The sequence below is a fragment of the Cyprinodon tularosa genome, unplaced genomic scaffold (assembly GCF_016077235.1).
Source record: "Cyprinodon tularosa strain WSP-4 unplaced genomic scaffold, ASM1607723v1 ctg185, whole genome shotgun sequence".
Taxonomy (NCBI): domain Eukaryota; kingdom Metazoa; phylum Chordata; class Actinopteri; order Cyprinodontiformes; family Cyprinodontidae; genus Cyprinodon; species Cyprinodon tularosa.
Window position 1 is genome coordinate 1,262,904 of NW_024038643.1, and position 27,836 is coordinate 1,290,739.

General features: G+C 36.3%; 1 protein-coding gene across 2 annotated transcripts in view; it reads right to left on the bottom strand.

Moving 5' to 3' along the window:
• Positions 1-27,836, bottom strand: part of dock1 (dedicator of cytokinesis 1) — a 305,990-nt gene that overhangs the window by 69,379 nt on the left and 208,775 nt on the right. For both annotated transcript variants that reach the window (XM_038282563.1, XM_038282562.1), the window contains exons 29-31: positions 27,617-27,711; positions 4,332-4,410; positions 2,993-3,093 (exon numbers count right to left, since the gene is read on the bottom strand). In XM_038282563.1, coding sequence (XP_038138491.1) covers positions 2,993-3,093; positions 4,332-4,410; positions 27,617-27,711 — 275 coding nt within the window. The remainder of the gene's footprint in view (positions 1-2,992; positions 3,094-4,331; positions 4,411-27,616; positions 27,712-27,836) is intronic.

The following is a 27,836-nucleotide window of genomic DNA, read 5'->3' on the forward strand; positions in this document are numbered from 1 at the left end:
TAGACCAGACATGCTAAGCTTTCCTGGCCTTTGGAAATCAGAAAAGCTTAGCATCTCTGATCTTTACAAAATTGTGATCAAAAGAGGTTTTAGGTTTGCCAAAGTTAGGGAATGCATTAAAAGCTAAACATTTAGACTTTTGATAATTTCATGTGTTTACTGTGGTGTAAGGCAAGCTAACAGGGAGCTAATGGGGACTGCATGGTACTCCATGCTGACATGGCTATTAAGTTGTTTTTTTATAAATCTAAAAAAAAAAAAACTTTATTACCAATTATATTACATTTGATTGCCAAAATATAACCAACCGTCCTTTTAAACAAGCCTGTTAGCTACTAACTCCATTTTTTGTAAAGCCCAGCCTAAAGAAGCTATTTGGGCCTCATCTTTGAACTATTCCTTAAGGAAGAAACGCATAACTTTAATAAACAATTAACTAAAAGTTTATTGATTTGTAATTGCTTTTTCAATTCCTCTGCAATACCTTGATCTTGCAAGAAATCACTTAGACCGAGACAAACTTAGCCATTTTGTACACGCAAAGTCTATACAATAATATGTATACACAAACATAAGACTGAGATATGATTTACAGTTTCTACAACATTCAGCGCTGTTTTTTTGTTTTTTTCCCATTTTATTCAACATCCAGCAGTCTAATGGCAGCGGGGAAGAAGCTGTTTTGGAATCTGCTGGACCTTAAAAGCATCCGATGCAGGTCCAGCACACCTGCTGGACACTCTTGCTGACACACTCCAGCCACTTGAGGTCCAGCATCATCCTGCATTAGGAGGAACACAGTGCCAACCGCAATACCATATGGTCTCACAAGGGGTCTGAGGATCTCATCTAGGTACCTAATGGCAGTCATGCTACCTGTGGCAAGCACAGGTAGGATTGTGCGGCCCTCCAAACAAATGCCACCCCACAGCATTACTGACCTACTACCAAAAGTGTTCATGCTGAGGGATGTTACAGGCAGCAGATGGTGTCTCAAGACTCTGTCACGAGTGTCACACATGCTCAGTGCGAACTGTATTTATAAGTGAAGAGCACAGGGTGCGTGTTGTGAAGTTACCAATCCTGGTGTTCTAAGGCAGATGCCAGGCGTCCTGCACAGTGGGCTGTAAGCACCATCCCCATCTGTGGACTACAAGCCCTCATACCATTCTCATTGAGACTGTTTCTAGCTGTTTGTGGAGACAAATGCATTTGTGGTCTGCTTGAGGTCATTTTGCAGGGGTCTGGCAGTGCTCCTCGTGTTCCTCCTTGCACAAAGACGGAGGCCGTGGTCCTGATGCTGGGTTATTCCTCTCTTACGGCCTCCTCCTGTTGTACTACCCTGTCTCCTGCTAATGCCTCTTGCCTCTGGACACTACACAGGACAGAAACGGCAAACCTTCTTGCCACAGCTCACATTGATGTGCCATTCTGCATGAGCTGCACTACCTGGGAAACATCTGTGAGTTGTAGAGTCTGTCTCATGCTATGAGTGTGAAGCACCAACATTCAAATACAACCAAAACATTTACCAGAAAGCATAGGTACAGAGAAGTTGTCTATGGTCCTCACAGAACCACTCTTTTATCAAGTGTGTCTTGCTAATTGCCAATAATTTCCACATGTTGTCTATTGTATTAGCACAGCAGCCCGTGAAACTGATTGTCAATCAGTGTTGCTTCCTAAGTGGACAGTTTGATTTCACAAAAGCTGATTTTATTAAAGTTATATTGTGTTGTTTATGTGTTACCTTTATTTTTTTGACGTCATTGTTGTGAATGTATCCCATATGTAATGTAAATCCCTTTATAGTCCCATAATGGGGATCAAACCGGGTACCTGCAACCTTGTCAGAGCACAAGCGCACTGTTCTAACCCACTAGGGCCAACACTCCCCTATCAATATGTGTGCGGAATTGACTGTTTCACCATGATTTTAGCTCTATACACCAGTTTATTTGCTGTCCTTTTGGAAATCTGTTTGCGGAACAATATATGACAGTCCAAAAGTTATTTGATGAAATAACTCGAAACTGGGGCGGGCATTGACTATAAAATTATTGCATAGGATAATAGGGCATTCGTATGCTACAGTAGCACTGAATATAACAGTATTGACGCAGGTAAAATATGCCTTGATATCTAGGCAACATTGAATTTAAAGCAGGACAGCAGAAAAGATAATATAGAAAAAAAAACACAATAACTTTACCACTCATTTGTTAATATCTTAGTGTAGATCCGTTAATAAAAAATAAAACCCCTAATAATATTCCTTTCACTCTGTAAATATGCGTTTTATTTGTCTACTACATACAACCCTAGTGAATGCACTGAGTTTTAGGGTATAAAAGGTGAAAAAAAGCAGATAAATACTGTGGCCGTGAAACTGAGGGATTATGTCTGGTTTCTGGCGGAAGCTTTTTAGGGCCAGTAATGAAACACTGACCAACATGGAACATCACTGTCAAGCACCATCTTGTGTGATGTATGATTTGCTGACAAAACCCCTCCAAATGAAGATGAGCAACAATATGCTTGTTTTCCCAGAGAGCATTTCTCTGTCTGAATGCATTATTATACTTTGCAAAATACTAATGCAGATAAATAAGTCCTCTGCAAAAACATAGAGTGGTTGAATGGGTAGAAATGTTGTTTTATGGATCGAAGAATGAAACAATAGAAAAATATGCATTCACAGCAGTAATAACCGTTTAAGGTGTTTTTTTTTTTTTTTTTTACTGGACTGGGCACAGAACATTTCCTGTCCAAATACATTTAGGTAAGAAATGTACTCACAATAATCCCTACAGCAGCAATGAATCTGTTGTGCTGTGATCAGATAAAAAAATCACCAGAAAAGCTTTTACAGAAGCCGTAGGGGGTTCGGTATCCCTGTAAACTTTGAAGTGGTTGCCCTGGAGAAGGAATCTAAGATGTAGTACAGTAAAGCCAAGATGTCCTGCGGATTAAAGGCTGAGGCTGTACTCACTTGTGGAAGATCTTGGCTCTTTTGTCGCTTGAAAAGTTCTCCAGCTGCAGCGACTCCTGGGTGAGGAAGGCCACAGCCAAGTGGAAGTAGTTATTCCACAGCTAACCCAGATAAAGAAGGAAAGAGGTGGAGAGGGAATAAGAGACCGTTTCAATCACAGCTCAAAGCCAGTTTTACAGTAATGTCATTCTGTGCTAGACAGTGTGGGCAGCAGAGCTTTATGCTTTCATTAAATCAAAAGCTGCAGATGAGATGGTTACAGTTTGTTGCTGGGAAGCGGTCCCAGTGGGTGTAGAGGTAGTTGATTTAGGTCAGAGTACCCCACTGGGTATTTTCCATCCACAAAATCTACTGTTTTATTCTTTGCTATATAATTTTTTTTTATTACTTCTTAAAACAAATGTTCTTTATAATGAATTATGTTAAATAACAAATAATAAATAAGTATCATGAGTACAAAACCAAAACATACTTGGAGGAACTGATGGTTTAATGATGGATTTATGGATGGATAGATGTCAGATGGATGGATGGATGGATGGAAGGATGGATGGATGGATGGATGGATGGATGGATGGATGGATGGATGGATGGATGGATGGATGGATGGATGGATGGTGGAAGTTGGATGGATGAATGTAGATGATGGATGGATGGATGACGGATGTCAGTTGTATGGATGATGGATAGATGCAGATGGATGGATGGATATCTGGATGGATGGATATGGATGGATGTTGGATGGATGAATGGAGATGATTGGATGGATGGAGGGATATGTATGGATGGATGAATTGACTAATTTGGACATAGAGTAAAGTTTGAAAATATAAGATCTTCCCCCCCTACTTTTTCAGAACTTGAAAGTACCTTAAAATATGCATTTTTCCAGACTGTGTGGGAACCCAAGACAAAACCGCTTGATTCTTTTCTGACACCCTGAGATTTATTGTAACTTTTTTTAAAGTCACAAAGACAGCTTTGAGTGCTGTGAGTCACCCTAAAATAAAGCTACATTAATCAGTCCACAGAGGCCTTGAAATCTCTGTAGAGGTTTGCTGTTGACAACATTCTGTCACGTCTAAGATATTATTATGAAAAAAAAGAAGCAATTGCTCAATTAAAAGAAAAGCAGGTTAAATATTCAATAACGGTCATAAAAATCACAACCATTATAATGTAATTGATGTTCTCTTGCTCTCTACAATTTTTGTAGAGCTTCAAATTGTCAAATCCAGGGTTGACTTGACAAAATAAAAGGGAAAATCATTTAGAGGATCATCTGGAGCTGATGTCAGGTAACCTTACTGAAGAAAAGGTTGAAAAAAGCAGTGTTTACCTGAAGCTCAAAGTTGGCTTGATCCAAAAATTTCTTGTTTAAGACTGAAGCGTATTGGCTGATGGCTCGAAGGAAAACCCTAGAAATACAAGAGGCACATATGTTCATTTAACATTTTATACAATTCATTGAGTTTATAAAAGAAACACAAAATGTCTTAATTTCATCAGCATTTATACACCCCGTTCGTAAAAAGGAGTGCTACCGCAGGGCATTCATCTCTGCTGCCATTAGACTTTACAATGCAGCACTATAACTGCAATAACATGTGCAATAACATGTACAATTACTACTTCATACCCTGTGCAATAACCTGTTTATATTTAATACCCATTGTAATAACTATATATATATATATATATATATATATATATACCGGTATACCTTTTTATATAAATACCATTTAATACCCTGTGCAATAACCCCGTTGTAATAATCCTGTTAAATAAGAGACTTATTTAAGAGATATATATATATATGTGTGTGTGTGTATATATATATATATATATATATATTATATATATATATATATATATATATATATATATATATATACACTGTATATACTGTATATGCCTCATGTGCATTTTCGTCCTTTTGGCACCATCTTTTTGAGTATTGAGCCAATGTAACAAGTAAATTTCTCCAATGGGAGATCAATAAAGTCTATCAATCAATCAAGCAGTTAACCCAGACTATGTTAAGATATAGAGATGCATTATTCAATTTTTCTGACTCAAACCGATACCAATACCTGGACTCATGGTATCAGGCCGATATCCGATACCAACCCGATTCAACTGTCGAATGAATGAACCATACATCTTGCCATGTGAGGGAAGGCGTTAGCCTTGACAAAAACAGTGTTACAAAAAGTCTACAATTTAACATAATTATATATGTGCATTTTATTAACAAAATAACCAGCAAAAAGAAAGAAATAACACTTCTTTGAAAAGTTTACTGGCTTGGATTTCTAATATCTGGTATCACATCAGCGATATCTAATCCAGGTATTGGATCGGTGCATCTTTTGTAATAGATTAAGCAACTCTGCTGTATACTCTATAAAGGGGAAAGTGACCGAAAAATTCTAATAAGGTAAAAAAAAAATAACTATACATTTTTGTATGAAAAGCTGAATTAAAAAAATCAAAACAGTTATTGTTCAAGAATAAATGATAGCTGTTAAGTTCTACAGGTAAAATTATTTCCACAGCAGCAGAATCGTTTTTCTATTTCTATTATAAATGCACAACAGGCTTTCTTTTATTTTCTAGAAAGACTCTAGAAAAAGACTGATTGAAAAGTCTTGCATTTTTACCTAAGGCTGTCAGACAAGGGAGATTTTCAGCTTACAAGAAAAACAGTAAAACAACAGCTAAAACAAACAGAGATTAATCTAACACCATCTGGGTTATTCATCATACAATAAACATGACCCTCCAGATGGATGTAATTATACAGCCACAGTTCAGTAATATAAGCCCGTCATTCCTCTTAGTTTAATGCCATGCAAGGTATAATATTGAATTAATAAATATTGCCACACATACAACACAGAGTGACATTCAGTACTGCACCTTACAGCTGTTTTAAAACACCATCAACAACTGCTTTAATAAAGGGATGCATTTTAATATCAACACTTTGCATGTATTGATCCCATGTAAAGCACTTTTATAAATGATTTTGTTTTTCTTTCATCTTATAAATGATTGTATGTAGGACATTGATGCACAGAAAAAAAAAAATTGTGATGTTAATAACAGACCAAAGTTTGAACCCAGTTAGACATTTGCATAGTTGGCCAAGTCAATTAATGGATTTGTTTCATTTGTCTGACTTAAAAAACACAAACTAAATTTCATTATTTAATAGAGATATCCTAATTTTTATAACTTGCAAAGATATGTTGATATTTTTCATCCCTAAATATTTTTGATTTTTTTTTTTATGTACTTGAGATTTATTTTGATTTAAAAAAAAAGACTCAATCAACAGAATTGAATTTGTTGATAACACCTTATGTATGGCATGTAAAAAAAATTTTATTTCTGAGTTGGTTTTCTTCTTTATGTGGTTTGAGGCTTGGTTTACAGTTAAAGACTTATTCAATAACAAAGCTAAATGCTTGAGTATCAAATTTTGGAAATTTGAATAAAAATGTTTTGGCAACAATTTTTTCCACTTTGTTTTAGCTGACCATTTATTTACACACTGATATAGAAAGAGCTCTGAGATACATGCTGGAAACCAGATTTGACTATATGTGCAGTAATGATGATCTTTATAGTTAAGTGTCACTATTTAACTATAAATAGTGTACACATTGGTGTCATGCGAATAATAGCTTGAGTGGAGAGTTAGAGCCTGATAACTGAAGAGATGATAAGTGCAGTTTGGAAGAATACGTTTATGATTGAAGAAAATTGAACTTCTGTTTTTATCCGTTGTTCTTTGTAGTCCATGTCAGCCAGTATTAAATAAATTGTGTTAAAACAATATCTCCTCTATAAAATCACACCATAATTACAGTCAACTGCAGCTGTTGTTGCAGTTTGCAGAGTTTAACTACGTGGACAAGTGGAAGGGAACTGGATTGTTCCCTGGATAAGGGGCGAATGGCCAAGTCCAGTTGCGTTCTGTGTGAGAATACCACATTTACACAAACATAAAGCCTATTATATAATCTATAGCAGGCATCCCCAAACTCGGTCCTCAAGGCCCCCTGTCCTGCAGTTTTTAGAGGTTTCCTTGCTCCAGCACAGCTGATTTTAATTGAAAGCTGATTAACAGGCTTTTGGTCTACTGCAATCATTATAACCAGCTGTGCTGAAGCAGAGAAACCTCTAAAACCTGCAGGACAGGGGGCCTTGAGGACCGAGTTTGGGGATGCCTGATCTATAGCATCAAACTGAAGGGACTTTATAGAGGTATTAAACATATTGTGAGACCATATTCATTGACTGATAAAGCTTTCAGTGGTCCTTCATCGCTGTGATCATGTACAGGCAGATTGGACTAAAACAGAGAGCTTTTAAGAAGAGATAGACCACAATATCTAATGGACGATGTTTGTGTTTTTTTCTTGTATCCCATGAGTGGGGCGTGACAATGGGCATACAAATGCATGGGTTCGCAGATTTATCAGTGCATTCAGGAGCCACACATTATTTAATATGAATGCTTCGATTTGTTAAGAATTGTTCCTTTTGTTTAAACTGAGACGTGTGTTACATTTGCCATCATTGTGTCAGTTTTATCATATAAATGGAGGATGTGATAACACCAGCCTAAATAATGGGAAACAAAATATGGGCTGCACATATCTGGGATTGGTTAAACTGATCGGTATTGGCCTTCCATCAAACGATTTGTGCTTGAAGCCACAGGTTGGTTTGCTGTAGGGCTGAAACAATTAATGAGATCATTATTTAACTATTATAGAAAAATAATAATTTAATATGGGGAGTGGCGGCCTAGTGGTTAGGGTGTAGAGATTGGAATCCTGAGGTTGTGAGTTCAAAAACCCACTCCTGCAGTCTGCCACTATGGGTCTCTGAGCCAGACCCTTAACCCCACACTATAATTATAAAATGTGATTAAAAAATATGAATAATATAATAATAAAATAAAATATTTAAATAATTGTAGAATAATTTAGTAATCAATTAATCTTTAACTGGAGTATAGAGACTTTAAAACATGCCTTTAGCTGACAGAACAACCCGCTTACAGCAGTAATTACACCAATAAATATTGTGTATTTAAGAAAAATAAATAAATAAAAATTTTTTTTTATCTGTCAATACCTCAAGTAGAAAAGTTTTAGGTTCGCCTGATTTAATTCTGTAAAAAATCTTCCTTTTGATCTAATTATTAATCGATCAATCAAAAAATATCTGTGGATTTATAAAAGTGAATTTACAGTATGAAGTGAAATTATAAAGAGTCCTAAATAGACAGCAAAAGAAAAGATAATTCTCTTTTTTTTTGGAGATAAGTATAAAATACATTAAATCTCCCAAAGCAGATCACAATTTCTCTGAACTGACATACTGTAGGAGGTATAAAGCACCACTGGAAAACTGGAAATGAGATGTACTTAATACATCTTCTGCCACACACTGGCTGATAGGTTAATCCACTCTGATGCTGCTAAATTAAATGTTAATAACTTAAGTGGGATGAAGCTTTTAGAGGCAAATTATTAATGCTATTCACAGAGATCCTGTGCCTCTGATTAATTCAGTGTCATTTCCTGGAAGAACCTGTTCTATTATAATGTGTGCTCCAATCATGAAGAATCACATTTGAAAATGTAGTTTGATTTTCAAGAAAAAGATTATTATTCAGTAAATAATTATCTAATTTAAAGATCAATTGTCCAAGGTATTGTCAATTAGTTCTACAAAATATCTACTGAAGCTTCTATATTATATATATATATATATATATATATATATATATATATATATATATATATATATATATATATATATATATATATATATATATATATATGTGTGTGAATATCATATTCTTTACACTTTTATTTGTAGAAAAATAAAAAGCATAACCCTATGTACTTTTCTTTTCACCTCATGATTTTTTGTTGGTCAAATGAAATTCCAATAAACGCAACACAGTTTGGCATTGAAATGTAAAATGTAAAAAAGTTTGGTGGCATTTTTGTATGCTTATGTTTTAAAAATCACTGTGCCGTGAAAGGAGGACAGTTGTGATGCCCCTTAAATAGATTGCATCAGAGTTTCATGAGCAGGCATTAAAGCAGCATTAGGATGCAACACTTGTGTAAGTAACAGTGACAAGTGAGCAGACAGCTGCTGCAGGGATAGCTTCAAGAGAGCCTCATCCTCACTTACTCTAGATATTGATTAAAAGCAGAATCACATAATGATGCAAATTGGCTGTTTTAAATGTATTATCTCAAAATCTGTAACATTCTGCTTTAGATGTGTGGGATTGGGATCTTTAAGCTTAATGGAGGGTTAAATTAATAATGCAGCGGATACAGGGCAGGGTTTCCCACTGCCCCCCCAAAAATGACCTTAAACAGGACTAACAGCACTGGTTTAGCAGCAGAGCTGTGGAACCTCCGGTATTTTCAAGTCATACAATATTCATCACCCATATATCTCTCCATTGCTGACTAAACGCCATCTGAGGCTGTGATACACATTCCATGTGACCCCAATCATTAGCCGGAAAGGTTAACTGTCATTGAACACCTTTGGATATTCCATTAGAACTCCATTCCTCTAGCTCTCTGCATCTTCCAAGCACTCAGACAGCCTATTACCACTATCCTGTCTGCACTGGCACATGCTGCCCCTCAGCAGACCGTACTCAATTTTCTGCAGCTGTGAACATGCCAATATAGTTTATAGGTCCAATGCCGGACTAATGCTTAAATGTATTTCCTTCCTTTGCATCAACACTATGAGCTTATAGAGAAATGGTGCTCAATATGTGCAGCTAAACGCTGACCTATTTTCGCAAAAGCCTGAAAGACAAGGAGCAATATTTTTTTATTGCCAGAAATCACATAGAATTATCTACATTTGTTTCAAGGCTCAGTATTGCTTCGCATTAAAACCCCTTTTTTTAAGTTGTGAAAAGCTAAAGTTCCCTTTCGACGATCATTCAACATTTTAGACTACAATTAGACTATGCCGATAAACAGCCATGATCATAGAAGCATTTTCTATAGACTTGCATAAATCAGAGACTGTGCAACGTTTTCTTAAACTCTACAAAAATATAAATGCAACACTTTTAGTTTTGCTCCCATTTTTTAAAAGATGAACTCAAAGATCAAAAAGTTGTGTTCTTCATCCATCAAAAACACCTGCCCATACCATAACCCCACCACCACCATCGGCCACTCGATCTGCAACATTGACATCATAAAACCGCTCACCCACACACTGTCAGTTATGTGCCCTGAACAATGTAAATCAGGATTCATCTGTAAAGAGAACACCTCTCCAACGTGTCAGACACCAGCATATGTGAGCATTTGCCCACTCAAGTCGGTTACGCCGAGGAACTTGAGTCAGGTGGAGACCCCGATAAGGGCGACGAGCATTCAGAGGAGCTTCCCTGAGACGGTTTCTGACTGTTTGTGCAGAAATTCCGTGGTTATTTAAACCGATTGTTTAAGCAGCTGTCCAAGTGGCTGGTCTCAGGCGATCTTGAAGGTAAACATGCTGGTAGTGGAGGTTCTGGGCTGGTGTGGTTACACGTGGTATGCGGTTATGAGGATGGTTGGATGTACTGCCAAATTCTCTAAAACGCCTTTAGAGACAGGTTATGGTAGAGAAATGAACATTCAATACATGAGCAACAGCTCTGGTTGATATTCCTACTGTCGGCCTGCCGATTGCACGCTACCTCAAATCTTGCAACATCTGTGGTGTTGTGCTGTGTGATAAAACTGCTCCGTTCTGAGGTGTCTTTTATTGTGGGCAGTCTAAGGCACACTTGTGCACTGATCCTGGTGTCTAACAAGCATCTTGATATGGCACCCCTGTGAAGTGGGATGGATTATTTCAGCAAAGGAGAAATGCTCACTATCTCAGATTTAGACTGGTTTGTGAACGATATATGAGCGAAATGGCTATATTTAATATGTGAAAAAAGTTTTAGATCTTTGAGTTAATATCATAATATATGTGAAAAAACAAAAAGTGTTGCGTTTATATTATTCCTTTAAGAGCTAACCATGCATCAGAAAGTATTTCTTCTACTACTTGCATAGATTGATAAAAAATGCAAATATTAATAAATCTTCCAGTTTATTGGACAGAGGTACATATAAATACCTAAATTCAGATCCTAGGATACAATCTGACTGTATGGGATTTAATCATCTCTGATGGTTATAAGAAAGATGGGTGGAACATGTTCAGAATCACCTCAATTTTAAGCTTAATTTTGAATTTAAAAGCTCTTCCATCTGGTTTCCGTTCTTTAAACCAATGCATTAAACTAATGCATTTCTAAAAGATGGCAGAGTTAAAAAAGAATGAATAACAACTGGATATTTAATTGAAAAAAAAAAAAGAAATCTCAAATTACAAAATAATCTTTCAAAGGACCACCAACAACGAGAAGAAACTTAGTAAATACAAGTAAATAAATAAAGAAAAAAATAATCAAATACATCAAAAACTTTTGGAAAGTATGCACTGCCTCTGCAATTCATGCCAGAAGTTCATATTTTTAAATGGGTCGACCACGGACATTAAAGATGCACTGAAAGTCTGCACATATAGCAGTAATATTGCACCTTCAGGCACTGCTGTATTGGCTTCAATTGCCTCCCTCCATCATTTACATACTGTGACTAATGCAATGAAATCTGAAAGAGCACTCTTTTTTTCTGTCTATAGATTATTACACTAGAGATACTGTGACAGTTTTATTAAGGCTCTTTTTTTGTTTTTGTATACAATTCAAAACAAACACTTGTCGATTACTCAAGGTCATACAGATGTAGTTTAGATGTTGAGATAGTGGTATTTCTATAAAATATACCAACTCAATGAAAACCTTTTATGATGTATTATTTGAGTGTTTTCTGTGTCCTTGAAGCATTGAAAGGGTTTCATTGGAAATATCCTCATAGCTTTAAAAATTGGGTAAGAACAATTTGAAGTTTTGAAATTGCTTCTCCATGTTCTGACAGCTTTGGAAAACATTTGTGGGGTTCGGTTGCCTCTGTAACATCAGGGTCAGATTTGTTCTACAAAAGTGGAAAAGTAAAATGATCCTCCTGCTGCAAAATTGACTTTATCGAAGTAAAGGAACAGGCCATATCAGGTCCTTGGAAAACATTGGGCAGGAAAACTAGGACAAGAAAAAGAAGATAGGAAAATAAAGAAAAAGGATAGGAGAGCCAGGGAATTTATAGCAAGCCCAGTAGCAGCACCTCCAAGGTTGTATGGAAAGAAACTGTTGTAGCACTGGATGTGCCTAGACTAAAGAGACAGAAGACAAAGGAAAGGACTTGCATGACTCCAGTAGAATAAAAATTCAAAGCATATTAACCACAAAACCTCTAAGAAACCAATTGAACACAACTCAAACTATAATAACTGGTACATCTTATCTTTATCTGCTGATAAAATCACTGCAGGCTAATTCCTCCCGCAAATGTACAGGAGCTACTTGATTTAGTCAATCTAGTGCTGAAAACCAAGCTGGGTTTAACCTATATGCTGTTTGTAGCCATGTACTCAATCAGGTTAGCATCCCACACCTTGATACCATAGAACCAAACTAGATAAAAAAAAAAACATTCAAGAATTAACTAAAAACACGACAACCAGACTGGCTAACTCCACCAAATGATGAGAGGACATCTATTACTGTAAATGGCACCTACAAGGATGCCACCTTAGCAAGCGACTACACCCACTTTAGAGTCTCCTCTCAGTCTGTTATTTAAATGCTGGAACAAACTGAAAAAAAAAAGATTAATGTGGACTAACCTGACTGTCCCCGATGGAGGCCTGACCTCAGCCTAATAGAACTTCCTTGGGAGGATTTAGAACAACGACTGAGAGCACCAAGCTTTCTTTTACATCAGTCCAAATGCTCCATGCATTAAGAACGGCACGTAACTTTAACTAATGTCATGTCAAGGCAAGTGAACATAGTATTGACAATATATTGAATCAAATGAGCTCTTTCTAATTATCACTTATTCAAGGCAATACGTACAGCTTCAACTTTTAGGTCACACAGTGAGCTATTTTAGCTACTGTGGATCAATTTTCTTTGTAGCTTCCAGCGAAATATTCAGATTTTCCCCATTGTGGGACAATAAAGAGATATTCTATTTTATTCTGACATAACATGCAAAATTTACTGTAATCAACCTTGTCTTCAACTGAACTTTCCTTTTAGGAAGAAGCCAGCCTCCGTAGTTTAACTCTAAACGTCTTGGTTATGAGGCCTGAGGAAATTTCCCATCTCTGCAAAACTGATTTCTCCTCCATCAGTTTCCAAACCAGGGATATTGCTAGAGATGCACTGATGCAACAATGGGATGAGATATTGGCACAGATATTGACTTATTACCTGAATTGGATATCGGATGAATGATGCCGATCCAGCATACTGATCAACTCATGTATATTTTTTCAATGTAATACACAGCAATACAGTTACAGTGATCTAGTCACTTTAGATCACAGTGCTGATTAGGTCATCATACAGAAAAAACACAGTAGCCAGTGATGATTTCTATCTGTTTTTGTTTACCTACAGTGTTTGTGTCAAGCATGATGCATTTACTCACTTGGTAAGGCAAATGGTTGATTCATTCAACAGTAGTATCAGGTCGGTATTGGATATCAGCTGATAAGCTCAGCCCATGTATTGTATCGTATTGGAATAAAAAAAAAAGAATCTGTCCATCTCTAGATTTTTCCAATAAAATTGTTTCACACAATTTGTTGCCATCCAGATTCTAATATAACCTATCCCCTGTTAAAGTCATGGACAGTCAAATCGTGCATGTGCAGTCAAATATCGGGCTTTAACAGGCAGAGCATATACACTGTGGAGACATTCAACCATTAATTACATGGAAAATTTGATGAGGTGGATGAAAATGGAATATACTATCCCTTGTGGTGAACATTTCACAGATACTCCTGTAGGGGCATTTCATACACGATTAAAGGAATTCAGGTTCCGCTTCTTAAGTCTTACAATACATAATGTGGTTCTTAAAGTGTGGAAATTTTAAAACTGCAGTCCCCTAGGGAAATGTGATTCTAATAAAAGCTTGGAATATGTTTAAGTAAAGAGGGAAAGTGGGAACCTACAGTCAGGTAACATCAAGAAGAAGCCCATGTATAAAGGCACCAATATGAGTGTGACGATACACTGTCAGCACCATTAACATTAATGGTATATTGTGTTAGGTACTGCAGAACAATAAACTGACATTTTTTACAAATTCAACAACAAGGTGATGTGAGGCCTTAAAATGAAGCTCTAGCCTGGCCAGCCAGACTCAGTGACTGGGAGTGTTATTGTCAATATTGACTTAACCAAATCTGGCTAGACCAATCATAGCATGGGGGGCAGTACTTAACGATGCATCACTCTTAGAACTTTTCTGCTCACTTATGATGCCTTTCTGACATCATAAGTGAGATTGAGGTAACCCTTAATATCTAAGCTAAGGACAGAATTGCAATTTATTTTTTTTTAAGGATGCATTTGCTATTTTCGGTTTAATGGACTACAAAATTACAAAAACAGATCTAGTTGAATGTAGTTTTTTGCGTCACATAGTTATCTGATTGGTTCTAACCTGATTATGCCGACCCTATTACTCCCGCCTTTGATATCCAAATCTACTAGCTGTTTACCAGACTGATTCTTTGGCTGTGGTCGAACATCCCTCCCCTAATCACTAAATAGGACCCTATATAGGACACTATATAGGGCCCTATATAGTGGTTACACCATTTTAGATGACTGTCCAATCGTCTGGTGGATGAAAAAGTAGTGAAATCGAGTTTCCCACAATGCACCTTGAAAAGTAGTGATCATCCATGGTCCCTAGATGAACAAATATATCCCAGATTGCTTTGCAAGAGCTTGTTGTGGGGGCAATAAACAACAAAGATGGTACAGGCACCATGCAGATAGGTGCAGTTACAGGACTAACTGTGAGTGAAAAGTAGTGATCATCATTTTGAATGGTCAGTTAACTGAGTTTGCCATAAAGTCCACTATATAGTCCCTGCTCTATATGTTGATGGAGAGATTTAGGGGTTAGGGCGGACATTTGGACACAGCAACTGTGTATACACTGTATCAGTCTGGCTGGCCAGGCTATTGACGCACACCACCTGAATCTGATGAGTGGCTCGCTGTCAAGCCTCTGCTGAGCTGAATGACAGTGAAAAATTCCTAAATTACTCTATGGTATGTTGGAGAAGGGAAACCTGGATACTGATAAACTCTAGATACAAAATTATAATTTATTGTCCTAAAAAAGGTTCTGGAGGAAAGATCTAAAGGTGTCACCTTACTCAAGTTTGTAGAAATAAAATTATGTCTAATCATCAATAAAAACATCAAACTTCAATATCTTCTGTTCAGAGATACAACAACATTACTTTAAATTTCCTAATTAAATTGAGTAAAAGAAAAAATATCACTGCCTACACAACTGGAGTCAATTGTAATCAAAATAAATAGGCCACCATTATGACAAATCTGCTCTATCAAGCCAAGTGACAGGAAATCCTTCCATTACTGTTTTCTGATGGGTGTGTATGTTTAGATTCAGGACAAACTATTTGACTGCAGACCCGTGTTTCAGATGATTTAAATAGACGGCTTTCTGCGGTCATGGTACAAAGCCTCCAGCTGTCAGATGATCCGCACCTAAGCTTTATGCTAATAAGGGTTATCAGCCAATCATACTTGCTAATTGAGTTCAGCAAGCATATCTGGGGTGGTAAGAGATAATGCAAGGTCAAAAACCTTCATTATCACACCAATTTATTAAATTAGATTAACTTAAATCTAATATTTAGACCGGCTTACCTGAGAACATTTTTCATATAATATTTCGTGCCATTATGAGAGCTTAAATACCACAAAAAATGTGTTGGGGATTTTTTTTTTTCCTGAAGGTATGTTAAGAGAATTTACTCGGAGCGACATTCCTCTGCAGATACTATATAGAGAACTTGAATTACTCAGAAATATCACCCAGATGAGTCAATGTAATGCAATCACATGCTAGACTTTGTAAATTTAGACAGAGGAAGAGCTTGTAATTTTCTTGCTATATTTTATCATTTAGAAAAAAAAACAAAAACAGACTTAATGTTACACTTTTTTACCCAAGATAGGAAGAGTCACATCCACAAATGAATAAATCCTAATACTTTATAATATATGTTATTCCACAATGTAGAAATTATACAGAGGATGCGGTCTTAAAGCCGGGCATACACTGTGTGAGTTTTTCAATCGTTGCACGCAGCTACTACTTACACTGTACAACTAAACCGCAGGGTTTAGTCGTACGGTGTGAGTTCACACGATGTATGTGCAGCACGACGCTCTCATGCGATCTACCTGCTCGGACTGTACGATAAAAAAGCAGGTCAGACTCAGCTCCGCAGTGGGATGGAGCTGCTCTGACTCGTCTATCCTGAAGCCAAACAAATAGAACTAAAATATTAAGCTCACTAGTGAAACGCACTGCCTTGGCAATTTGTGCAATTTTGAGCTGAAAGCCCTGAAAAGAAAAGGCGACGACATATTTGGAAAAAAGACATGGCTGAGCAAATATCTTAATCCTTCTTCTTTTGAATATCATTTAAAGTAACATATACATTACTAAAGGGCTTATATCATGCAAATTAACTTTTCTGAGCTTTTAACTATGCTAAAATGCACAAAATCATGTACAAAGTGTCATGCACCCAAGTCATCTGCATAATTTCTGATGTCTGAGCAGCAGCAGTTCTCTGCCCATTAAAGATGAACAGTGGAAGAATATCTATACAAGAATGCCCTCTCCAGGAAGCACCCACCTTAACCGCGCTGTGCCCTCATTATAAACAAGCACTCGGTTTCTCCAATCAGGGGGAGATGATGTAAGGCAGAGTGTAATAATTCCAGCTCTAAGATGAGAAGAAATGGCTCTTTTAGCAGCCAACTTGTACAAGGCAGCGACTTTTCTTACTAGTTAATATAAAAATATTTTTTTGGCCTCAAAGGGTCTTGGAGATCCAAACTGGGAGAGGCGAGTAAGCTTTAACAGCAATTGTTTCTATCTTGGGTTAAAAAAAAACTCAGCTAAATCTAGCAAGAAATCATCATAAAAGGCATAATCTCATCATATATTAACACATTGGTGACTGAAAGGTTTCAAATATCAAGGAATAGGACCTTGTATTATTAATATTTTTTTTGTCATTTTTGTTTTCTTTTTTATGTAATTTGGACTTTGAGTCTGTAATAAAATCGATCTCATCTTATAAATTATATTAACTACCACATCGACTGAACTTTAAAGCTATTTCTCTACAGCTCTTGGAAAAACTTAAATTCAGACCCGATGATGTAAGTAGATAAATAAAAGGCTGACAACATAACAGTTTGGACCGGCAGGCCAGTTGGTCTGTCGGTTCTGCTAAAATCGGGAGAAAAGGTGGCAGTTCTTCACTTGGCAGCTTGTAGTGTGATGCAAAAGTCAGAGTGTCTCCAGAGTTAAACTCTAGCTGCCTAAAAACACAGACATATCAGCTGTTGTAGTGAGAAAAGACTGCTTTTAATTCTAGGAAAATATGTGAGGAACTTAATGTCTTATTAATGAAGAAGAGTCTGGTTTAGATAAAACTCCACGCATTACGGAAAGAGGGAGCTCACCTTCTGCACTAGAGTTTGACAAGTGGGGCAAAGTTCATGTCAGACATTTAATCAAATATTTTCAAGTTTTTTAATATAAGCAATTAAAACTAAACCCATTCTTATAAACCTTTAACATTTAGTTTTTTCATTATTCAAACTAATTATCGAGAAATAAAAACCTAAGAAAGAATGTGGGTTTTTTTAGTTTAACACAAAAATGATTAAAAAAATATGACTAAGCTTTACAGAGGGAAACTGCTTGGATCCTTGACACAATGATTTGCCTGCTATATAGAGGTTCAGATTATTAGAAGGCTAATCTTCATGGCACAGTGGCCCTTTTAATCACAGCTGATTGCAATGTGCATCAATGCTTATTTGAATTCCAAATTAAAAGCATATCAGATATGCAGTCATGAAACCGGGCCTTTCCCTTTGATGTACTGTTGATCTAAATGAGTTAACAACATAAAGGGAAAAGTCACAGAGTGTATGAAGAGAATTTAAGTTGCGCTTAAAAGTACAAACATAATCAGGCAGAACTTTTTGCTCCATGTTTGCAATGACATATGTAAAACGAAATGCTTTGTGCACAAACTGAGACAATGACATTGACCAAAATAAAAGCTAGTTAAAATCAAGGGGTAATATAGTTCCTAACCATTTTGTATGTGCCTCTTATTGATGCTTAGTATGATCCTTTTATATTATATTTTAGTCTAAACTTACATCATAGAATGTAGATCTGTTGTCAGCACAAGGGTGCAAGGAGGAAAATGCAAGGATTCTTTTTAAACTAAGATCACAGCTGAGGTATTTAGACCAAAATTGACACACTATTGTAGTAAAGAAAGATGTTGGAGAGAATTTTGGCTTTGAGACAATAAATAATATCCTGCGAGAAGTCCTATGTTGTGAAGGAAACAGAATTCTATGTCAGGGAGTTTATATTAGACATCTGTCATGAACCTCTAGTGTTATAAATCACACACATTACTTACCATAACATATCGTCTATAATGTATTCCAAATAGAATATTTTGTTTTACAACAGGCAATTTCACTCCAACCTACAGGCTCAGGCAGCGCTTCCTAAATGTTTTAGATCTCTCTGTTCCAGCACACCTGATTCAACTAAGGGATCCTGCTCTGCAATCAGGTGCTTCTAAAGTCTAAAGGAGCGAAACTGAAAAAAAAAAGATTATATATATATATATATATAAATCCAAACTAGGTAGAAAAAATACATATTTCACATTTCTACATGGACACTTTAATTTTCTATTTTCAAGCTATGTGCAAGTGCAGAGTGTGTGCAAATCAGAGCTTATGAAACTGTTTAATTATAACTAGCAATATTTAAGCAATGAAACCTCCCAAACATCCTCTAACTGCACCTGCTGCACATTTTACTCTGCAGAGAGCTGGAGAGGGTTGTCACAGAAGGGGTAGCTGAACCAGAGGTGAGGTTTCGAATAGCACTATGAATAGTTCAACTGAATATCTTCCCTAAACTAGGTAAAATCAAATCCAATATCTTTTTTATTCAAGAAAGAAAGAATAAGATTCAGCTAAAGGATTGTTTACTAATTTAACTGCAAAGAGGATCTTGTGGAGGGTTAGATTAATGTATAAAAGTGAGGAATTATACCATACCACTCCATTTATTTACATTGCATACTTTAAACAATGTAATGGTTGATCAAGTTGCTGTACATTAAAACAGAACAACAAGAACTGTTAATTACCATGGTAACAGAAAACCTGAAAGTACTGGGATTGGGTGAGAGAAAAGTATAGTCAGTGAGCAGCAAACTTTTCTTTTTTGTTTGTTTCTTTTCAATTATGTAGAGAAATAATAAAATCAAGGCCATGAAAGCACTTTTGCTTTTTGCTTCCAACAACTTGAAAGAAAATGTACAATTCGTAACCGACAAGGTTGCATATTAAATATACAATAGCACTGCAATAAGATGTTAATTTCAGTTAAATTAATGATTAATTTGATAGTTTCTTAAAATCTGCAGCAATTTATACAAACCTCATTCAAACATGGCTATTTAAGAACGGATACTTTAACTAGATTAAAGCTACAGTGTGTAATTTTTAGCGACATCTAACGTCCAGACTGCAGACCGCAGCAACATGAACATCTCCCCCCCACCGCTTCTCCCCCCCAACAGTGCGGCGAGCGTTACGGGACAAAATGTCTTCCACGACATCCGCATCACCTACCTTCTCAAGTGATGAGGTTTGTTTACATAGATAATTTTAATACTGCCATCTATTGTTCAGTACCGTCTCAGTTAATCTCTCTCAACTTGCCGTAGTTACTTTCGAGCGTAATGGGCGATCTCGCAATCGGTAGTTTGTTGGCTCTGCGCTGCCGTAGCGCAAAGATGTCTGCCTCCATGGCTGCGAGACCCGCTCCTATGTAATTATAAATAACAAATTCTAAGGCAAGGCAAATATTAAGGTTAAGAGGCTGAGCTCATAGATGATGATAAATAACATAGTTATGTATAATATACTACATTTCTGACTGTATATCCCTGTAATTGTTACACACTATAGCTTTAAAATGTGACACATAAAAAAGAATCCATGAACAAGAGTACCTTGGGCCGTTTTGAGTTATTTACAGATCTTGAAAGAGTGTAGTCTATGTGTTCTAATGATGTCAAACTTGGAAAAAAAAAAAGATATTATAAGATATGAATATTTGAATGTTGACACTTTCACAGTGCTTTAAGAAGAAATCTGCCTTGGAGAATTTGTTGGAATTAATTAGGTAACCAGCTGGGTGACAATGAAGGCTGATAATTTGAATACCTTAGTATAGCTTGTTGCTTACCTCCTTCAACACCTCCCCAAATAATGCTACTAAATAATCAATAGTAATAATTACTAGCTTTAACAGTAAAACAAACAAAAAAGATGTAATTAAAAACTTGATGTATAAAAGCAGTTAATGTCAGCTGCTAAAGAGTTGATTTAATGTCTCTGTGTTATTTGGTATCTGCAGGTTGCATCATGACTGGTCTGAATTTAATATGCTGATTAATTTGTTAAATGTTTTTCAGCAATAAATCATTCAATAGGAAGGATAATATGCTGAAATACAGCTGATTGGGAGTTTGGGATCCATATGTGTTTCTGGCCAGAATGCAGGTATGAATAACGATATTGGGCAATCATGTTTATGCCTTTAAATATATGAATGCCTTTAAAAAATGTCATTTAGAGCACTGAGTGGTTATTTTCCATTTTTAACTGGCTAATTTTTTAATAAATAAAAAAAAAATATCTTTTGCTAGGATTTGATGTTTTTTCCACTTTTCTCTATTTGCAGTCGGTCAAGTTGTTCCTTAATTACTCATGGAATATCACAAGCATTGTTCAAAGTTTCTGCAAAATCTGATAAGGGTTTTGATTTTTTATACAATGTGCATGCAAAGCGCATAAAACCTTTAAGAGAACAGTGATTTGAAAGGGTCTTAAGTATTATTCTTATCAATACAGATATGAGCCGTCCTAAAGAACCACTGACTAAATGTAAGGTAGGCAAAACATACAGGTTTACAACCTCAGCAGCTTTACTCAAACATTCCTTGTTCCTTCTCAACTAGCAAATCTACCCTGCTGCTTCTCCATGGGTCTTTATTAATTTAATAAAGTTTGAATGGCAGCCACCTAGTTTTAGAAAACATCTGCTAATGAGTCACAGGAAGAGGGTGATGGAACAAATACAAGTAAAGAGGCTGATTCTTTTGAGTTTCTTACTTTACAAATTGTTGTTAACCAAACAGCTTTTTTAAGTCTATAGACGTGAAAATAACCTTGAAATGTGTTTCGTTGTGTCATGTTATGAAACACTAATTTACCTGAGTTATTAAGTAGCTTTTAGATGTTAATGACAGGCTAATGGCAATACAGTCAGAAAGGGAAAACACATTTATTAAATGTCACTTATCGTACTCTGATAAATTTTCAGGCCATAGACGAACGAAGGTGACACAACTTTGTGTGAAACAATGTGTCAAAGTGTTGTATTTTCCATTGTCATATCTGTCAAACAGGAGCGAAAGTAAAAAAAATAAATCTTACTGATTTTAGAGTAATTTATCAGAGGTATCTCTATTAGAGGGGGTTAATAAAATGACAAAAGCAACCAGGCAGGTTTCATGTCGCTTCATGGAACACGTGAGTTATCGTCAATTAGACACCACTCTCAAGTCATGGCCAGTTAGCGCTGGAGTTAAATGACAGTCTGTGGCTCACTCTGCTGATGTTACTGTCAACGGTGTCAATTAGAGCCCATAAATCCAGTTGCAAACAGGAGCAAAATAGGAACTGATGGCTAAAGAAGAAGGGGACGGTTAAGCCCATCTCATCAGTTGTACCATCACAATGAGGGAACATAATAGGAGCATTCTACTGATGGTAACGTTGCAAATCATTGACATGGAGGAATTATATGTCAGAGCCCAGGTCAAGTCACCCATAATAAAGAGTTTTTTTCAAAGTGCATAATAAAGGTCTGTGTACAACATTAGATTTGGTTATACAATTTTGAAAAACGTGTTAGGATTTAAAACTATATTTTCTAACATTGCATGCTGTCACAGGTATCTTCTTTAAGTGAAACCAGCAGGTGGATACAACTATATTCTGTGGACTGAATGCTACATGTTTAGGTCGTAGCACTAACGCAGCACTGTGGATGTCAAAACACCACCAGCTACATTTCAGTATCATTTTGTCAAAGATGATTTTTTTTAAACCAAAACATGAATAAAAAAGGCTAATATATATTTCAAAGAGTACTCTTTAATCGTGGGCAAAACATTTGCAAAGTGATCTATGAAATCTATGAAGTTGTTTTAAATGATAACTGATTTTTGTAAATTGCAGGAAGGGTAAAAGCGGCTGTAAAAAAAATTTAGAGCATCCATCCATCCATTTCCATCCATCCATCCATATCATCCATCCATCCATCCATCCATCCATCCATCCATCCATCCATCCATCCATCCATCCATCCATCCATCCATCCATCCATCCATCCATCTTTTTGGAATTGGTAGATTTTTTATTTTTTTTTTAAAGCAGTGTTGCAAAAAATTAAAAGGAGAGAAAAGGCATGTGGCAAAGGCCCAAAAGTCATCAATCTAATCTGGAACAGCTGTGAAGAGGACTAACATCTTCGGTGTATGAGTTGAACTCTTGCAGCTGTACCCAACATGCAGCCAACATTAAGATATCGGGTCCTTATTAATAGAAAATGGCAGAAAATGTGTAGCCTTGCCAACCAGACTGATCTCCACTGGGTGTAAATCAGTCCGGTAAGGCTCAGAATCTCATGTCTAAATCCCTTTGGACCAATTACAGTACACGGGGTATGCACATAATGTAACAGCGCTTTTCTGTAAGAATGACAGACAAGATTGGAGCTTCAACAGAGCAACTTTTTAATACTGCCATTTATTATATACAGAATGAGCTGCATATATCTTAAGTATTTGAACACCTGGATGTTGTAGGAGCTTTCTTTGCATCCTTTTTCTTAGTTATGTGATTGGTTCCAAGCTGTTTCCAGTGACACTGTTAGTCTAATATTTGAAATCGTCTCTTATCTGCTCTTTTCTAGTCTTATATGACGTGTATGCTGTGTAAGACAGTCTTAGTCTTAGTCCCCAGATGGATTGTTAAGCAGTTTGACATTGTCATCATGTAACTGCTTATTCAGATTCAAGGCCCTAGAAGTATCATGAAAGTTGAGATTTTTAAAACTTTTACAGGCTGAATTTATTTACTTGCAATTAAAAAAATACTGTATTTTTTTACTGCCAAGACAAGATTCTATGTATAGACATCTTCACTATATTTTTAGCATAGAGAGTATGCTAAATTTCATTTCCAATATAATCCCATATTAAGAAAACACAATTTTCAATTTGCAGAAGCGATTTATCTTGGTTCCATTACAGCAGGACACTAACTTTCTCACTCCTGGCCTTTAGGTGGCAGTAATACGTCTAAACTGGGTTTGCAGCCACAATAGAGAAGTCAGAGGTACTCACATTCAAGCATGCAAGTTGGAATAGGCAGTTTTTCACACAACAGTAAGAGTAAAGTCCTGCGACAGAGTCTGGACAAGCAAAGTTAAGAAAACAATAAAACCCTGGAATGAAACATACAGAATAAAATTACACTATTGGTTGAAAAAAAGAAAAGATCAAATTTGATCATCACCCAGTTGTTATATAAAGGAGCGCTTAACAATTCTGCCAAAAACCTAAATTGCGATTATTTTTAACTAAAATTGTGAATTTCTTTCATTTTTACTTTGCACTGATGTTTTTTTTTTAAAGCTTGATTGCCCAGAGTCCATTGTTATACGACTTTATTGTAATCATTGTATGAAGAACTGTTTCCTTTAACTTGCATGCATGGATCTGTGTGCTAGTAGTTGCTCTCTTTACCTTTCTGTGTGGTGACAAACCCCCAATCGTTTAAATACCACTTAAAGAGAAACTGTGTGTCCTTCTCTTGTTAAATATAGTATAAGTAAAAATCTGTGCCTCGGCGATTTAAAAAATAGCATTTTGTTAAATTGCGATTCAATTGCAAATGCCATTAATCGCCCAGCCCTAATATAGACCAAATATAAATTGTGGTATTTGGTGTTGAAATTAGCTAAATTAATCATTGACAGTATTTCTGGCTGCTTTATGGAAGTAATGTGGAAGTAACGTCTGTTTCAATCTGAATGGGACTTTGAAACGGAAATTACATCAGACTCCTTTGTATGTAAAATAACAATAGCTGAAAATTAGAAAGCAAATGTGAACACAGGTCTCACTTTATACCCTTCAACCTGAGTGAAGTCTATATTACGTACACCTAATGGCCAATTTTTATTTTGCCGGAGTGCTAACCAGCAGTCCTACCTAAATAACATAGAATTACACTACATACTCTTCAGCAACCTTTGACAAACTTCAAATTTTGCTAAAGACAATGCCGTGGCAAATTTTTTTTTGCAACATATGAATTGCTACTTCACTGACTGTGGCATCGTTTCACCTTGCTTTAAGAGGAAGCAAGAACCCATTAAATCAAACTCTCTCAGGTGGACTGCCAGGAATGGAGGAGATTTGCTAATTTTTCATAAAGCCAGTGCTTAGTATTTAACTTTGCTCAAGTATAAAGAAGGTGAGATGAGTCAGGATTTGACAGATTTGTTTTTCATTGAAAAAAAACAACCAAACAATTTACCTCGAGCAAGTGACAGAATGCACCAGCCAGCATGCTAAATAGATACTTTGGTTGCCTTTCACAAACACAAAAGTGTATAAAAGGTTTAGCTGACAGTCTGCTGATGCAAAAGGGATGAACACTGGTCTCAAGTCTGAGTCAAAAAATAAAAATGTTTTCCGACTACAGCACAAAGTGGCAGCCTAAAAATCCTGCAGGCAGCTCAGAGGTACTGATAAATCTGCCAGAATGACATTGGTTCAGGAGTTGTTAGATAAAGCGGTTGGACTGGCAAACCTTTTGTGAGGTTAACAAAAGGTCAATGAGGACTCCCTTTATTCCTCCATATCTATACAGATTTAAATGGACTCATCCTGCCTGAAACACATCAATGTCTTTTACTTTGTGGCACATCAAGCAAATACTTTCTTCCATTGAAAGGAATACAGCTCGCAGCAATCAACAGGACAAATAAAAGCAACAAAATCTATACAGAGAGGCAATGCAATCTCTAGTCAAACGCTGTAGCTGGCGATAATGTCTTTGCTATGAATAGGCACCGGCTGAAAACTGCTTGGAGTAAAATAGGGGCCACTGTAATAAGCATAGTTCCTTCTCGAAATAATCGGTTTCTGCTGCCACCACAAACAAAAACACTTATTTGGATTCAGTTTTCTAACTGATGTGTGAGACAATAAACTGTTTAAAACATATAAATGTTTGACCCCAATTTAACAAGAGAAAGTCAGATAGTTGAGCAGCCATAAGATGCATATGATCAGGGTTTATAAGGAGTTTCAGGCAATGTGTTACTTTGACTCCTTTTTTCATAAAGGGGAAAAAAAAAGAGGCAATTTTCAGAGTCTAATACGTTTAGTTTTATCTGCTTCCACCGAAAATAAAAAAAGAAAAAATAAACAAAAAAATAATTTGGAATCTCCAAAAGCTGCAGAGTAAACTCCAAACTCTGATTCACTGCCTCAGGGAATGTGTGCTTCTTTCTGTGTCCTCAAAACAAAACAAAAGAAAAAAATATTTTACACAGACGACGCTGGAAACTAGAAGCTGGAGGAAAAAGTTTTTTAAAATAATCTGGTGTAGTAATACTCGCACCTATACCAATACGATTCAAACTATTGATGAAAAAAACAAAAAATATACTCCAATAATAATCCAGTCCAATGAATCCATCTAATCCAATATAGAATGAATCAATCTTATCCAATATAGAATGCAATCTTCCTCCCTCCACTCAAATCCAATAGAGCATGGGTCTTCAACGTGTTCCAGGCCAAGGAGCCCCAAACTGTTGGTGAGATGGAATGTGAACCCCCTAATTACATATATTGTATGAAATTGTGTTATATCAAACTGGTCCTATAGTCACTCTATTACAGATGGAGTCATGTAACGAAAGTAATTTCGCCCTGGGATTATTAAAGTATTTCTTATTCTGATTCATGATTGATGGGATAGGTGTTGTGAATGAAAAAGGTGCCCAGCTTAAAAGAGCTCCTGTGTGTTGCTGAATGATTGCTGAAAGACATCTTCTACCTCCATTTATCTGTTTACTGCAGGGTGTCGAATTCACGATAATGTGTATTTAAAGACATTTCAATTAGCGGAAAGAATTGGTGGGGGGAATATAAAAACAAAAGTCTAATCAACTTAAACTTTCGCGACCCCCATGCTGTAACTCTGTGGACCCCCTAGAGGTCGCGGACCCCCTGTTAAAGACCTCTGCAATAGAGAATGAATGAATCAATCAATCAATCAATCAATCAGTCAATTCATCCATCCATCCATCCATCCATCCATAACATGTCTTTACGCTTTAAAATTATGTTTGTTTTTTTGTTGTTTTTTGTGTGACAAACAATGATAAAGGTTTAATAAAAAAACCTGTAAAAAGCAGATGGGTATTCATATTAAAATGAATACCCATCTGCTTTTTATGAGTTCCTTCAACATTTAATTTAATTTCCCTTTGGGAATTAATAGGGCTTTTTTTATTTTAAATTTGAATTGAAAATCTTGCATTTTCACAAAGAATCACGGAAATCGACTGAAACCTTTAGAGAGGAAACAAAACGGGTTTCACAGAATATTTCAGCAGCATCACCAATTAAGACTGCATCCCAAGCGGTTCTTTTACAGCACAAGTCAATTATGAGAAGGAATCCCTAAAAAAAAATAATAATTCTGCTCTAACTTCCAATCAAAAGAACACAAAGTTCCTGGGTTGAATTTCAACTTAAAAACTGAATAAATAAACACAGAAAAGCAAACAAAACAGAAAGCAGCAGACCACAACAAGCAGGGAAGTTAAGAAACGCTGAGACTAAATTTGGAGATCAGCACAGAGCACACTCCTAAGCATTTATAATTCATGCATTTGTGTGAGGCTGCGTTGGCTGCTCATCTGATTGCTACACTGCTGAGGCCTTGTGCTGTTATTTGCATGGAGAGAAAAAACATTTTGGAAAAAAAAAAAAAAATTCTCACCCTATCCCGACTGCCGTTCCTTAGCAACAACAGAGACAGATGTTTTCAAGCAGTATGACTTGTGTGTGTTCATCTAAAAATATTTCACCTACTTGTTTTGCATCATGTTCATTATGATCCAGTCTGAGGGGTAGACGTTCTTCCCAATGAGGTTTTTGAACATGATAAATGTCTCCATCAGGAAATCCTGAGAAACAAAGTCATCAAAGTGGTTAATCTAAGAGAAGTGTTAAATAAAGTAGCAGACAGTACTCAATACTTATTTTTCTGACAACATTTTAATAGTTGATATATCTTTTTGTATAATCCAGG